Source organism: Eumetopias jubatus, unplaced genomic scaffold, assembly GCF_037043125.1.
Source record: "Eumetopias jubatus isolate StellerSeaLion01/CBP00866 unplaced genomic scaffold, mEumJub1_p1.0 scaffold_6, whole genome shotgun sequence".
NCBI lineage: Eukaryota > Metazoa > Chordata > Mammalia > Carnivora > Otariidae > Eumetopias > Eumetopias jubatus.
The window spans coordinates 58,397,182-58,410,586 of record NW_028274812.1 but is presented as its reverse complement, the minus strand read 5'-3'; the positions used below and the strand labels follow the sequence as shown (position 1 = coordinate 58,410,586).

Genomic DNA, 13,405 nt, shown 5'->3' with positions numbered 1-13,405 from the left:
TTAAACTTTGAGCTGCTGGCCTTTTAACATGCTTTAGTGTTTCACTGGAGAGCAAAGGTTTGCATTTGAACCCTCCTTAGCCCTAATGCTATACTTGTTTTTAGAAAGCACTCATTGTACATTTAGGTCCCCCCACCCCCAGTAAATGTAAGGTTTTTCTTCTATCATCATTGAAATAGTGTTTGAATTTTTCTAAATATTATTGTGCACCTTCCTTTTAGTGGAAGGAGTGGTAATATCTCATTTATGACCTGGCACATGTAGGACCTAAATATGTGCTTAAACTGTAAAAAGATTGCATATCTATTTATTTGAAAACAGTTTTAATTTTTTATGCCAGTGAAGCCAATATAGTGAATATCCTCTTTGTGTTTATAGCTTCAGTATTATTTTTTGTATTTGTATAAGGATATAACTAGGGTAAGCATTTACAGATGAGCTTTTCATAAGCAGATGCTAACCTTGTCCATGGTTACACTTTTACCAGTGCCTTCTGAACAAAACCCATTTCTTTCCTTCACTAACGAAATCCTAGTGAAGCCTTATTGAGAATTTTCAGGTGGACATAAAAACTATTCAATTTTATTGGTCCAGGAATATTTAGTTAGTAGATCTGAATGATAGATTTCCTGTTGTCCTGAGTTGGGCTAAAAGATGTTCTGTGGTGTCCAGATTGTGTCCCAGTGGAAATTTTTATTTGTTACAAATTGCTTTTTTTGTTCAACCTACATCTTTGTGTACACTTGGAGGATAATGTGACATCGGTCTTATAGTCAACCATACTGGGAAAAACAAAAACAAACAAACAAACAAAAACTCAAAGTTTTGCAGTGTCAATTGGTGTCCAGTGTCTGTGTCTTCCAAATTTGATTTTATAGTTATGGTGAAAGATACAATTATATACATGAGATACTCATGTGAGATATAAGCACAAAAGTTCCTCCTATTAATCTTGTTATTTTTAATTATTGCTTTCTATGATTTACTAGCTATGCATTTTTGAACTTTAAGTTATTTTTTATATGTTTGTTAAATAACTCAGTGTTATACCTGGAAATATGAGATAAGGAATTGCTACAAGAAACTTTTTTATACAGATTTTAATTTCTTTGTCTAGATATTACTATTATGAATAAGACAATTATAAGGTAGTATGAGTCAATGAAATACAGTCAATTCCAACTAAATATTGTAGGATCACATGGAAACTAAGGAATATCTTTCTTACTTATTTTATTTTTTCCTAGAAATCAAAAATATCTACGTATGACAAAATGTGGGCCTTTATGAGTAGCAGGAGGCAGTCAGTACTCGTCAAAAGTAATGAAGAAGGAATCCAGAGAGTCCTCACCTCTGATTATGCTTTCCTAATGGAGTCAACAACCATTGAGTTTGTTACACAGCGGAATTGTAACCTGACACAGATTGGCGGCCTTATAGACTCCAAAGGTTATGGCGTTGGCACCCCCATGGGTAGGTTTTATGTCAGTCACTGGTTCTTTGTTCATTAATCTTAGTTGCTGTGAGAAGGAAAAAAAACAGTGCCTCCATATGCCATTAGGAATTCTGTTTTTAACAAATCTATCCTGTTATGTTCTGTTACTGTATAAAATCAGGAAGCAATTTGGACATCTGCTTCTAAATAGGTAAGTAACAAAGGAAAAATTGATTTCTACCAAAATGGTCAGTAGACATTTCTACTGTATCAGTGTTGAAAAAAACCCACAACATCAATGTAAAAGACCCTCTCAGTTCTACATTTAAAAAATATTTTATGAATAAAAGTTTTTGTATTTTATTTTTTCAGATTTGTGGTTTATGAGTATAGTATTTGAGTTATTATAGTATAGTATTGAGTATAGTATTAGAAAGTTAATTAAAAGAATGAGCCACAAGTGGTTCATTGGTTTCTGTGGATATTTGTTTTACTGTTCTATTTAGAGATGGTATTTATTTTATTTAAGAGAAATTGCAGACTATTTACCAGTAACATATCTAGCCTATGTGACACTGGGATTAATTATTTTTGACAACCTTTTTCTTTCATATGACAAAATTATTTTCAATAATAATCATGAAATAAAGGATAAAAAAAAGAAATGGGGCACCTGGGTGGGTCAAATGGTTGAGAGTCTGCCTCCGGCTCAGGTCATGATCCTAGGCTCCTGGGATGGAGCCCCACATCGGGCTCTCTGCTTGGCAGGGAGCCTACTTCTCCCTCTCCCTCTGCTGTTCCCCCTGCTTGTGCTCTCTCTCTGTCAAATAAATAAATAAAATCTTAAAAAAAAGAAGTGAAAAGAAAAAGGATAACAATTGTCAGAAGAGACAATGAAAATTTTGATTTATTGAAATTAATATATGTGTATAATATATATGAATATGTCTATATATTCATATGACAAGTGCGATCATATATAACATTACAGTACATGTGTACATGTGGTGGGCATAATAATGGCTCCCCCAAAATGTCTTAATCCATTCAGGCACTTATAACAAAATACCAGAGATGGGGTGGCACATAAACAGCAGAAATTTATTTTTCACAGTTTGTAAACTGGAAGTCCATGATCTAAGAGCCAGCTGACCCCTTGTCTGGTGAGACCTGCTTCTTGTTTAATAGATGGCTTGTCTTCTCACTGTGTCATCACATGGCAGGATGGGCAGGGATCTCTCTGGAGTCCCTTTTATAAAAGCGCTAATCTCCTTCATGAGGGCACCATCCACTGACTAATTGGGCCCCACCTCCAAATACCATCATATTGAAGATTAGGTGTCAGTATAGGAATTTGGGCTGTCACAAACATTCAGACCATGGTGTTGGGGAGTTGAGAGGAGAAAGAGACTGAGAGAGATTTGAAAATGCTACCAGCTGAACTGTACATGGGAGGAAAGAGCCACAAGCCAAGGAAAGCCGATGACTTTTAGGAGTTAGTTTAGAATGCAAGGAAACAAATTCTTTCCTAGAGGTTGAAGAAGGAATGCAGCCTTGCAGACATATCACTTTTAGAACTTCTGACCTTCAAAGTTATTATATAATTCATTTGTGTTGTTTGAAGCCACTAAATTTGTGGTGATTTTTTTTTTTTTTTAGATTTTATTTCTTTTAGAGAGAGAGAAAAAGAGAGCAAGAGCAGGAGGAGGGGCAGAGAGCCGGTGTGGGTCTCAATCCTATGACCCCAGGATCATGATCTGAGCCAAAGGCAGGTGCTTAACTGACTGAGCCACCCAGGTGCCCTGTGATGATTTGTTAGAGCAGAAAGAGGAAACTAATACTATATAAAAGGAAAAAAAAATAACACATTATCATGTTTTAATTACATCAATGTATTTTTTAAAATAAAGGGGAAAATAGCTATTCACTGGCCCATCACAGTAATAAATAATATAATTTTTCTGAGGCTTAACTTCTGCAAATTTGTTGACAGGTCAAAACTGATCTTCATGTATTCATATTCAATAAATAGCATAGCTACATTTGTCAATTTATCTTTACTCATAAATTTGATTAACTTTAATTTAGGAAAATTTCTTTCAAATGAGCATATATACAATAGTTAGAAAGTTGGGCAGAGATTTATGAAAATCCAATTTCATAAACAATTCCAGAAATTACAATACTATAAATGTCTTTGTTTCTTTGAGATCATTTCTAGCATCTTTCAAATGTCTGGGAAGTCCAAAACTTTTCCACCATAATGACTTCACCAAAAAATTTCTACATTAAATTCTACTATATTTGGTAAAGTTTGCTCAAATTTATCATGTAGTTCAAAATAGCTTGGACTGGCTTTGAGAGAATTTTGAGACACTAGCTCTTATAACACAACATATTGCTATATATATATTTTAAAGATTTTATTTATTAATTTGAGAGGGAGAGACAGAGAGAGCACAAGCAAAGGGAGAGGCAGAGAGAGAGAGAGAGCTGGGAGCCCAACATGGGGCTTGATCCCAGGACCTGGAGATCATGACCTGAGCCAAAGGCAGACGCTTAACCATCTGAACCACTCAGGCGCCACAACATCTTCCTATATTTATATAACAGACCCAAATAATGATTCCACAGTCACTGTAGAAGTGAAAACAAGCAAACAAAAAACCCCACAAAACCTTGGATTCTTATTCTCCACTTATGCAAGTGTAGCTGAGATCACATGTGTTGGGCAGTGGTGGGGGTAAACTATATAATGGGAATTCTCCAAATTATTTTCCAAGTAGAATACAATGTTTATTAAAGAATAAGAAATGAAATGTATGTTAATTCAAAGCTTAATTAAAGTTAGGTTATTAAAACTCAGTGGTAATAATTTAGAACTTAGATGCACAGAAGATATTTTTGAGGTTATTTTTGACATGTTTGACTTGCTAGTGTGTGGTAATAGTTGATGTTATTGTTGTTTTTAAATTCTGCACACAAAATGAACCTGTTTATTGCCTGAACCAGGGAGAAACCTCCTAAACAAAGCCTTATTGGCATAATGTATATATTAATTCAGAAGTTTTATAATTAACTCTAATATTTGATAAATATTTATTAATGATTGAGTGTTCATAATTACTACTTGAGGAGCAAAGGTTTTTGTTGATGGAGTGCTCAAACTGTGGCACGCCATGGTTAGGTCTGGTATGACCTAACCCTCAGTAAGAATTACATAATGAACTCAAACACTTCATGAGTTCATGTACCTTTATTTGGAATTTGTGATGAGTGATTTCTTTGTCATTTTTTCAAGTATACTTTACTCATCTATGAATTGGAGTATAAACAAATTTATATTTTAGACAATAGTCTGATAATGTGCTATTAGAAAGTATCATCATGTACAACAACCTTGCAGTTCCATAGAGCGTATTATGCTAAGTGAAGTATGTCAGACAGAGAAAGACAAATACTGTGTGATTTCACTTGTATATGGAATCTAAAAAACAAAATGAAGAAGGAAAACAAAATGGAAACAGACTCAGATACAGGAAACAAACTGTTGCTTCCCACAGGGGAGAGGGACAGAAAGGCAGGTGGGATAGGTGAAGGGAATTAAGAAATACTAACTTCCAGTAATAAAATAAATGTCATGAAGATGTAATGTGCAGCATAGGGAATCTGGTCAGTAGTTGTAATAGATTTGTATGGTCACAGATGGTAACTAGACTTTACATGGAGATCATTTAATGTATAAAAATATTGGATCACTATGATGTACACCTAAAGCTAATAGGATATTGTATGTAAATTATACTTCAATTAAAAAAAGAAACTGTCATATGTAGTATTCACGATGATATTCTAGATTTAGCCTTGTCATTTATTGTAATCTTGGACAAGTCACATGAAAGTTATGACTTCTAGATTTCTTTCTTTTTAATTAGTAAAATTAGAAGGTTATAGGAAAACCTAAGGTCTCTTTGATTTAAACTTAAAACAATTTTTCTAATAATGTTCTTGACAAATTCTGAGAGTTTGTTCTAAATTGGGTTAAGAACTACATGGAGAAATATGGTTGGCTAGTGTCTTAGAACAAATTTTAAAAATCAAGCAAACTCGGCACTAAGGGTGGGAACAGTGACTTGTTAGGCTCCCATTGCCTTATAGTTTCATCTGTAAAGAGCTGGGACAAATAAATACATTTCTCAGTGTTGTCTCGGAAAGGAGTGAGATTCTCATGTCTTTACCATCTTTTGCTGCTTTACATTATCTGGATGAGGGCATAGATCTTTGTTTCTTTGTTGTTGTAAGCCTACACAACAGCACCTGCATTCTGTGAACCCTCTAGTATTTGTTGAGCACATGAATTGTACATCTGAAAATATGATGGTGCAGTAAGATTTATAAACAGAGAAAACACATAACTTTTAGAGCTAATAATAAATATGGCATTTTACATTATTAAATATGATGACCTCATTAAACAAGCTTGAGTAATCCAGGGTAATGAGAAGTAAGATTTGAGAAGATGTGTGAGAACTTTGCAATATAGCACAGGTATTTTATTTTATTATTATTTTTCTGTTACAAATTTCTATTTAAATTCTAGTTAGTTAACATATAGTGTAGTATTGGTTTCAGGAATTAGTGAATCATCACTTACATATAACATCCAGTGCTCATCACAAGTGCCTTCCTTATTGACCATCACCCATCTAGCCCATCCCCCACCCACCTCCTCTCCATCAACCCTCAGCTTGTTTTCTATAGTTCAGAGTCTCTTATGGTTTGTCTCCCTCTCTTTTTTTTGTCCCCCTTTCCCTATGTTCTTCTGTTTTGTTTTGTAAATTCTACATATGAGTGAAATCATATATTTCTTTCTCTGACTGACTTATTTTGCTTAATATGTTATACTCTAGTTCCATCTACATCATTGCAAATGGCAAAATGTCATTCTTTTTGATGGCTGTGTAATTTTCCATTACACACACACACACCATTTCTTCTTTATCCATTCATCAATCGATCAGTGTTTGGACTTTTTCCGTAATTTGGCTATTGTTGATAATGCTGCTAAAAACATCGGGGTGCATGTGTCCCTTCAAATCAGTATTTTTATATTCTTTGTGTAAATACCTAGTAATGCAATTGATGGATCACATAGGGTAGTTCTATTTTTAACTTTTTGAAGAACCTCCATACTCTTCTCCACAGTGGCTGCACAAGTTTGCATTCCCACCAACAGTGTAGGAGGGTTCCCCTTTCTCTGCATCTTGTCAATACCTGTTGTTTCTTGTGTTGCTGATTTTGCCATTCTGACAGGTTTGAGGTGATATCTCATTGTAGCTTTTTCTTTTTTTAAGATTTTATTTATTTATTTGACAGAGAGAGACACAGCGAGAGAGGGAACACAAGCAGGGGAGAAGCAGGCTTCCCACCAAGCAGGGACCCCAGTGTGGGGCTCAATCCCAGGACCCTGGGATCATGACCTGAGCTGAAGGCAGACACTTAAAAACTGAGCCACCCAGGCATCCCCTCACTGTAGTTTTGATTTGTGTTTCCCTAATGATGAGTGATGTTGAACATCTTTTCATTTGTCTGTTAGTCATTTGTATGTGTTCTTTGGAAAAATGTCTATTCACGTCTTCTGTCCATTTCTTAGTGGGATTATTTGGTTGTTGAGTTTGATAAATTCTTTATAGATTTTTGGATACTAACCCTTTATCAGATATGTCATTTGGAAATATTTTCTCCCATTATGTAGGTTGCCTTTTAGTTTTGTTGAATGTTTCCTTCACTGTGCAGAGTCTTTAGCACAGGTGTTTTAATGATAGTCACATAATAACACTCATGATTTCAAAATTTCTTAATAATTTTTATTTCTACTTAATAGAAACTTGAGGTATTTTGTTTGTTCACTTGTTTGTTTTGTAAATACAATGTACTAGTGTACCAGAAATGTCCCTATCATACTCTCACTTTGAGGAAGTGCTTACTAAAAATAAATCAAAATAGTATTTTATACAAATCTCAAAAACCCACTGGGTTATTTCAGGTTTGAAAACTAAAAAAGAAAGATAATAGTTGAATCAGTTCTAAGGAAGCACTCTGTTATAGTTTATTGAAACATACTAAAAGAAAATTTCAATCCCTCCCTACCCCTGACACTCTTTACTAAAAGGAAGAGACTTATTAATAAAATATAAAACAATTCAAAATATTAATAGATATATATGCTATATTTTAATGTAACTTTTTAAATTGCAGAAAATACCAGACATAGCACTTAGAATTTCTATTTCCTCTAATTTTGAACTTATCTTCTAGATAAGATGAAAGAACAAAACAAATTAAACTGTAAGCCTTAGGATGTAGATTTTTTTTTTCTTTTATCTGTTCAACTTAGCTGATTAGATCAACTCTTGTCCTGAAGAAAGCTGAGTTATTGTGGAAAGTATTCATTGATATTGGCAAGGGCAATGCATGAGATATCATGTATTATATATCTAAGTGGAATCATTTTTTTGTAGTGTATAGATTAGTGGGGTATGATAGTATATGAATGTTTTCATTGAAGTAATTGTTTTAATTAGGCACATGATAAATTTCTAACTTTTATAAGGACATTCTTGGAGTTTGATTGTAAAATTATCAGCATATAGGAATAAAAAATTCTGAAAAATACTATGATATAGCAAAATGATAGACCAAGAGGAATATTTTAGCATATTCTTCTTTATTTTCACTGCCAAATATTAATTTAAATTTATTAAATTCTCATTATCACTAAAAGTTATTTAATGCATGTAGCATATATTTTATTTAGCCTAATTCTGAATGAGATACATTTGAAAACAGTAATGTAAAGGAATAATATTTAAATCATTCACCTTCAGGTATTGCAATATACATTTTGTTTTTCTTATTCAGATAACTTTTCTTCGCTTTGATATGATAACGTTAAGTTCTTTAGCAAATTATATTTTATTCATTCATAACATGGCATAAAATTAAAATAATTTTGAGACTCAGTACGTTATGAGTGAGTCTTAACTCTCTTATATAACTTCATCAGAGAAGTATAATCTTGAAAGAGGCATCTCATACTTCACTCCCTTAAATACTTTACTTCTGATAAAAAGATTCCAGGCAGTAATTTGTGATTTGCTCTGCCATTACCTCTACCAGAAATATGGCTTCATGAATTATTTATATTTACTTAGTCATTAATAAACACAAGGGCATGTAACTCTAGTACTTGAAAGAGATTCTGACTTCCCATAAACTTTCAACCAATATCATAATCTGCATTGTTCAACTAGCTAATTAGCATTTGCCTTTTATGTCATTGTTGTTCAAGCATATTGAAGATTATTTTCATACATCATATTTACTTAGTTTCAAAATTTTGTTTAAACATAAACCCCAAAAAATGCATTCGGGTGTGAAAGAAATGTTGTTTGAGGCTCTTGTTCTTTTTGCAGCAAGAGTTAATGAGATAAGTATATTCACAGCAGAGCAATATGGACTCAAGTTCTGGAAATTCAGATCAGTACCAGAAATTCCCCAGGATTTTGCGTTTATATTCTGCAGGAGCCATAATCCATAGTGAAAATTTCATCTTTACTAATACTGTAAATGTGATTAAAGAGAGGAACTCCCTTTGCTTTTATTGTTGTTCAGATTGTCAGATATTGTCATAGAGGCACATGTGGTTAAATGCAAGAAGTTGAAACGGAAAATACTTTGTCTCTTTTGGAGTGGGAAATCAGAAATATTTCAAAAATTATATATATTTTCCTTTACCCCCCAAAAGCCCATGTAGTCTCTTGTTAGCCTGCTAGGCCTCCTCCGGTGTGACTCATCTAGAGGCCTGCCATCACCATTCATCATTCTGAGTATGATGAGAACTGCCCAAGTGTGTTGTGAAATCGCTGAATGACTCCAATATAAGCTATTTAATTAGAGAAGTTCTGTTTACACAAAAATAACTTTAGTGGAGCAATCAACAATGATGTGAAGGTAAATGCTAAATAAGCATAAGCTGGTTTAATTAAGCCTGGGGTGACATTATATCCCTTTCAGTTTTCCTGACGGCAGCAATGTTATTTCAATGTGATATTTACTGTAATGGTAGATTTTTGAAGTTGTAGGTGTTCTTACTCTTAAGTTAATTGAACTTTCTATTTCATTCAAAAGAATTTGAAAAAAGAACAAAAAAAGAAACAACAACTCTAGATGGGGTAAAGCATAAAAACAAATCACCACAGTTTTCATTAGGGAGTATTTAACATGTGTGAGCAGTTGCAGTCTCTTGCCTTTTAATTCACCATAGGTGATAATTTATTTATCTGAAAAGGGAGCATTTCTCCTTAATGGCATTTTCTACTGCATTACCTCCCTTCTTACTGCCCACACTAAAAGCCTTCTTGGTTTCTCTCTTTCGAATGTTGAGTGCACATTGCATTTCAAGGACTAGGCAGACTCAGCGGTCCATGAGCTGGTAGGAAAGCAGCTGTCTAGAAAAAATCATTATGGCCAGCTGGCATTATTTTGCTTTGCTATGTTCAATTTGGTAGAAATATTGTGAAGTGACTGAAGGGTCTCATTAAAACTATTTCTATTTTTAACGAGTTAGTGGCATGCTTCATTCATTAGTCCCTCATGACTTTACTAACACATATGAAATATGTGTCAGCTGAGAAGAGGGGGATGGAGGGATTGTGTTCATGTCTGTGCATACTGTTGATGCTAAAATTTTCTATAATATCATTTGTTCCCATTTTATTTTTTGGGTTAAATCAATAGTAAGTTTCATGCAGTCAGTAAATAATTATTTCTGTAAACAAAATGCAAATTAACTTAGCCATATAATCATACGACCTACATGAAGGTATACATGAAGAATATAAAGCAGAAATATAAAAATGAAGTAGAGATTCATGTAAAGTGGATATATTTATAGTGATTTTTAATACTAAGGTTAGATTTAAAGATAATTTTTTTTTTTTAAAGATTTTACTTATTTGAGAGAGAGAGACACAGCGAGAGAGGGAACACAAGCAGGGGGAGTGGGAAAGGGAGAAGCAGGCTTCCCGCCGAGCAGGGAGCCCGATGCGGGGCTCGATCCCAGGACCCTGAGATCATGACCTGAGCCGAAGGCAGACGCTTAACGACTGAGCCACCCAGGCGCCCCTTAAAGATAATTTTTTTAAAGATTCGTTTATCTATTTTTGAGAGAGAGGGAGAGAGTGTAGGGAGGGGCAGAGGGAGAGAATATTTAGGCAGACTGCCTGCTGAACAGACAGCCCAATGCAGGACTCGATCCCATGACCCATGAGATCATAACCTGAGCCAAAACCTAGAGTCAAGTGCTTAACTGATTGAGCTACCCAGGCACCCATAAAGATAACTTTATCACACACATAATTATTATATACATTTTATTTCTGTCATATTTACTCATTTAATTATAAATGTTAGGATATATTCTTATTTCATAATAGGATTTTAATGTTACCTTTATATATTTTATGTTAATGAATACAAAATAACAGTAGTCCTATTAATGATTCTCAGGTAGTGTTTATCTCCGTATAATGATTAGCCTAAAGTAAAACATGTTGCAATAGGTTATATCATTGACCCTTTTATGGTAGAAGTAGACCACCTTGACATGTGAACAATGTGAAATTTCTTTCTTCACTTCTCTATTCTAATTATAAATGAATGAGATCTCACTGCTTCTTTATTTCTTGTTCTTTGATGAAGCGAGAGATATAGAATTGGTACTAGGGGAGGCATGTCGTTTGTTTAAGGCAGATGCCAGTGTTTATAAAAATAGAAATCAGTATGAGAAGTGTGTTTTTTCCCTGTTTTGCTCACCATCCATTTCTAGAATTCCCAATTCGTCATATAATAAGTACTGTAATATTCATCATTATAGGTGCATAAAATTGCTGGCCTTCAGTTCTTCAGCTTTACTGAAATGAATGAATACATTTGTCTTCATTAGTTGAACATAATGCACAAAAGTTGATGAAAATTATTCATCTTTCTGCAGGTCAAACCTTCCATTAAAATGCATTCTATTTTTTCATTTCATAAACAGCATAATTTTAATGTTGGTGAAGTGATTTTGCAAGGCTAAATCAAGATCTAATAATTTTCAGATCCTGAATTAAACAAAAAAAAAGTCAAATTATACTTGTAGAAGTTGTATATTCCTGGCATATTGTTAAAGTCTAGTTTTCATGTCACTGAAAACAGATGAGAGTCTCAGTAAGCTATGCCTGCTCCACAGATATCAATAGACTCCACACGCTAGAATCTAGGAAGTTTCTGGAGGGAATTTGATGATTTATAAGCACCAGTGTGAGCAATCCTCATTAGTATTGTAAATGCTGACCAAATGATGCCCAAACAATGCATAAATGGATAATTTTCATGAAAACAGAGTTAGTTCTGATGATTTTATGTGTAAACATTAGATCATTTCATTCCTTTAGTTAGTGTCTTATGCTGATTAGTCCAAGGCCATGGGTTTAAACTCTATTATAGATAGTTAACCAGATTGACTATGCCAGATTGTTATCCTTTGGTTAGTAGGACTAAGTAAGATCAATGATCACTCTTATTAGAAAAAAGAAAAAGTCAAGGCACAGAGTTGAAATGTGTAAATATTAAATTCCAAAGATGGTTGCCTTGCTTTTGCTGGCCCTCATGTGAAAGGCCTTTCTTAGCATGCTATATAGAATATGTGACCTTTGTAGTCAGATGACTTATGTGCCAAATCCTTGTTTCACCTGAGTGTTGCAGATGTCTTGGTTGAGGTTACTGAGCCTCTCTGAGTGAGACTCAGCATCCTTATCTGTAAATGGAGGAATCCTGTCTACACAATTGGGTTGTAATAAGGATTAAACATATTATGTTTATAGTATTTGCACCAGAAAACATGTACCACAAAGAATTACAAAGGATGTATCTGTGATTTTTAAGTTATTTGTATCTTACTTTTGTGACCTCTACTCTTTATATATTCAGACATATTAAATATATTGTAGATAAGGCAGATTGTTACTATGACCCATTCCTAACCAATTAGAAATATTTTTCAGGGTGCCTGGGTTGCTCAGTTGGTTAAGCATGCAATTCTCCGCTTTGAATCAGGTTGTGATCTCCTGGGTCATGGGATTGAGGTAGGGTTTTATCATCACTTAATCAGTATACTGTAGTTAGCTAACCATCATTTTGAGGGAAGAAGATGATTGATAAAGATGAGGCCGTTCCAATTGTAGAGCATTATATAAATAAGTAAAATGAAGTTTTTCCTTCTCCAAACATTTCCTGAGTCTTTAGTGAACTGAGTCCCAAGATGTTTTCAGAAAAGAGTATCTCTAAAGACATTTATTCTTCCTTAGTATTTGGTTAATCTATTAGAAATTTTACTACTCTTCAACCTGCTTGGCTCTGTAAAATAATGAACACAAAATATAGATATGAATCATCCCCTTTCTTAAGGAGACAAATGTGAGAAAACAAATTTAACACCAAATGGGGAAAATACAACATGGACAAGTGGTCTGTTATATAATGCAGATACTCGGTGGGTAGATTTCAGTAAGGAGAAAGCAGTCAGGCCCAAACTGAAAACAGACTTGAGCTCTACCTTAAAGGATAGGTACTTACTGTCTTCAAATGTTATCCTCTCTCCCAATTTGGTGGTTCTTTTTTTTGTTGTTGTTAAGGCATATTTATTTATTTTAGAGAGAAAGGGAGAGAGAACACATGTGTGAGTGGGAAAAGGTACAAAGGGAGAGCATCTTCAAGCAGACTGCCTACTGAGAGCAAAGCCTGACCCAGGGCTCGATCCCACGACACATGAGATCATGACCTGAGCCAAAACAGATGCTTAACTGAATGAACCACCCAGGTGCCCTCCAGTTTTTGGGTTCTTGATGATTAACTACAATGATGACT

At 34.2% G+C, this 13,405-nt stretch overlaps 1 protein-coding gene across 3 annotated transcripts in view; it reads left to right on the top strand.

Annotated features, from left to right (window-relative positions):
• The window catches only part of GRIK2 (glutamate ionotropic receptor kainate type subunit 2), a 672,482-nt gene that overhangs the window by 636,438 nt on the left and 22,639 nt on the right, over window positions 1–13,405 (top strand). For all 3 annotated transcript variants that reach the window (XM_028104281.2, XM_088024271.1, XM_028104282.2), the window contains exon 14: window positions 1,248–1,473. In XM_028104281.2, the coding sequence (XP_027960082.1) occupies window positions 1,248–1,473 (226 nt within the window). The remainder of the gene's footprint in view (window positions 1–1,247; window positions 1,474–13,405) is intronic.